This window comes from Atta colombica, unplaced genomic scaffold, assembly GCF_001594045.1.
Source record: "Atta colombica isolate Treedump-2 unplaced genomic scaffold, Acol1.0 scaffold189, whole genome shotgun sequence".
Classification (NCBI taxonomy): Eukaryota; Metazoa; Arthropoda; class Insecta; order Hymenoptera; family Formicidae; genus Atta; species Atta colombica.
Window position 1 is genome coordinate 1,819,760 of NW_017259281.1, and position 3,514 is coordinate 1,823,273.

Below are 3,514 nucleotides of genomic sequence, written 5' to 3' on the forward strand. Positions count from 1 at the left end.
AAAACAACATTTTAGTTGTAATTGTTTTGCTCAAATCAACTCAATTGAGAGCATCATATATAATTATTTTATAATATATATAATATTTTTGTATGTAAATTCTAAATATATCTTTTAGGGCCGGTAGTTCCATCTTTAGATAAACTATTTTAATTTACTTATTGGATAAACAAAAGAGTAAAAGAGTAAAAACATAAGAAAGTAAGACAGTTAACTGAAGTTTACCAAACAACTCAGCTTTAGTTAAGTAAACTGCGTGCCGATTACTATCAGAGAAATCATAAATTACGATTGAAATAATATCATACTTAATGGATCAATATGATTTGATAATGATTCTACTTCACATCTTAAAACACTGTAAAAAAGCAGTGTCAAAAATATTACCTCAGTTCCAGAATTCAAACTAGAAATCTTTCAACTATTCGGGTATCTTATTTTCAATTTGATTATCGAGACACATGATACTTTTTGTCATAACAATCAGGATGTCCCATTTGAATTTTCCTAGACAAATATCTCAAAAAATATAGAAGATATAGAAAAATGTTTCAGACAAAAGTTGCATAGTTTAGACTGTTTTAGAGGAAGCCATACTTTGGTCATGTTTGTTTTCTTCTAGGTAATAATATCAAAAAAATATGAAAGTCATCTTTATAGTTTTAAAAGAAATTGTATAATTTTTTTACACAATGATTTCTTTAATTATTCTGTATATAAAAATATTAAGGTAGTCAAAAAACCAATTAATTTACGAGATATTTTAAATTTTATTTCCGCACATATTGACATAAAATATTAAATAATAATAAGACGAATTAATTGGTGTTAAAGAAAACACATAATTGTTTTAAAAAAATATGTGAGTAAAATGGATAATTTTTTAAATAAGCAACTATATTTTCTTTTCACCAGTTGATTCATCTCATTATTCTATTCATAAAAGAAAGATACAATTATAAAAAAATTAATAGTTTATGAATTAATATTTTATGTTATATGTACCGAAATAAAGTATAAAATATCTCGTAAATGAACGTAAATTGGTTTTTTGATATCACTATCTTAATACTTTTATTTATAGAATAATTAAAGAAATCATATATGTAAAACATTATACAACTCCATTTAAAAAAATAAAGATCATCTTTATATCTTTTTAGCTCCTCCACTTAGGAGAAAGACAATATGATCTCCCTCTAAAACCATGCAATCTTTGTTTGATTTTTCTATATCTTCCATATTTTTCGAGATATTTACCTGGAGAAATTCAAATGGAATATTCTGTATACAAGGATGATTTCTGGGATGATTCAAAGATGATAAATTATTATATTATGATATTTTAAAATACTATTTAAGTAGCAAATAAACAATCAATTGATATTATCATTTCAACTTCAGTTCATGATTGTATGTTTTCGATGATTGTATATAATTGATAGATGATTAGAATTTACATGTAAAAATATGATTGGGCACCAATATGTAGATTCGATCATTTGATCCTTTAGATTCGTTCAATTGATCCTTTTCTCATTTATTTAATGTATTTATATAGTGGCCTAAGTTAATTTGATATTATAAATAATATATTGCATTAAAAAAATGTGTGTCGATATATTTGTGTTTTACAATAAATTTGTAATATATAAAAATTTTTAATACTTTTTTGTACACAAATATGTTATATAAAAAAGAAATATATGCGTGCTTATGCGTATGGGATTATGTTTTATAATTAATTAATTAATCTTTTCAGGTAAAGGTGAGCAAATGAAATATGGTAGACAGCGTATATGGGGTGAAATCAGTTATGGTTTAGTAGCATTTTTAGTTGGATATATTATAGATATATGGTCCCAAAATAAAATCTATAAAACTTATACACCAGCATTTCTTCTTGCATTTATATTTACCAGTATTGATTTATTATGCTGTAAAAACTTGAAGGTAATTGTATAATAAATTAAAAATAACAAGTAAAAAAAACTAAACCGTACACTTTATATTTTTATTACAGCTGCCACGTATATCAAGATCGACAAATATATGTGCAGATATCTATGCGCTTTCAAAATACAAATATATTATTATATTTTTCTGTTTTGCTATCATTGTCGGAGCCATTGATGGTTACATAATCTTTTTTTTATTGTGGTGAGTTTATACTTTTTTTAAGGTATTTATATTTTTATGTTATATATGAAATCAGAATATAAAAATTAAAACGTAAAATTTTAAGCAAACTTAATTTTTATAACATTTAATTTTTATAATGTTTAGTTAAGTTATATATTTTACTAGGTACGAAGAAGATTTAGCTATAAAGACTGGTTACATGGACAAAATTAAATTAATAGAAGGTTTAACTGTAGCCGCAGAAGCTTTCGGTTGTGTAATATTTTTACCTTTATCTGGTATCAATAAATTATATTTCATTATAAGATTTTCCATTTAAACAATTCAATAAATTAAAGCATTGCCTTATTTTCTTTTCAGGTAGAATATTAAATAAATTTGGATATGGTTACACCTTTAATCTCTCTCTCGTGTTTTATGTTTTACGGCTGGGATTAATATCTATAGCACCAACACCATGGTGGATTGTTCTAATAGAATTTTTATTACTAGGATTATCATATACACTTTCCTACGTAACAACAATAGCTTTCGCAGATGTAATATCATCATCCAGTGTATCTGTTTCTGTTCAAGGCATTATGTCAGGATTAAAAGAGGGTTTTGGTAAACTTCTTCAAATATTTTACATTTACAATTGAATTATTACAAAGAAAATGAACAATATAAACGTATGTATTCTTTCCCTTCTTAGTAAGAGTTTTTTATTAATATAAAGTGTAAAATCTAAGATATTTTTAGGTTTTGCTGTCGGTAATTTGGTGGGAAGTATGCTGCTAAAAAAATTTGGTGGTGCATTAACTTTGCAAATATTTTCGATATTTGCAGGATTTTGTGCGTTAGTATATTTTGCACTTTATATTACGTATTTGAAGCATAAGTTATCAGGTAAGAACTCGAATGATTTAATCTAATAAAATCAATTAATCTTTTTTTAGATATTATTAAAAAAAATAACACATTTTATTGTATTTTAATGTAGGAATACGAAATAATATTGAGTGGAAAAAGCCTGATGATGCACGAAATCAGTGTGTTGTAGCAGAATGATATTATAAGATGTTTTTCATTATACAATATATTTAATGAATATTTTTTTAGCCAAAAGCATTAAATCAGCATTTGGAAATATTGATTATATGAATTTTATTAACGTTTTGTATATTTTTTTATAAATGTCATTAAAATATTATTTAATAATATATTTCCAGTAATTTTAAATATTTTAATAGTATAAATTCGAAAGTATAGTACATATAGAACGCTTGAATTGGAAATGTGTTAATATTTATAATTTACGTATAAAAATGAATATTATATATTTACATGTAAAATAGTTTAATTATATCAATATTTATATTTAACAATATAA

At 23.8% G+C, this 3,514-nt stretch overlaps 1 protein-coding gene across 1 annotated transcript in view; it reads left to right on the forward strand.

The window, feature by feature from the left end:
- LOC108686696 (major facilitator superfamily domain-containing protein 6-like) overlaps nt 1-3,192 on the forward strand; it is a 5,511-nt gene extending 2,319 nt beyond the window's left edge. The window contains exons 4-9 of the mRNA XM_018192121.1: nt 1,763-1,953; nt 2,024-2,160; nt 2,308-2,420; nt 2,503-2,748; nt 2,884-3,030; nt 3,125-3,192. Coding sequence (XP_018047610.1) covers nt 1,763-1,953; nt 2,024-2,160; nt 2,308-2,420; nt 2,503-2,748; nt 2,884-3,030; nt 3,125-3,192 — 902 coding nt within the window. The remainder of the gene's footprint in view (nt 1-1,762; nt 1,954-2,023; nt 2,161-2,307; nt 2,421-2,502; nt 2,749-2,883; nt 3,031-3,124) is intronic.
- Nucleotides 3,193-3,514: the final 322 nt, after the last annotated feature.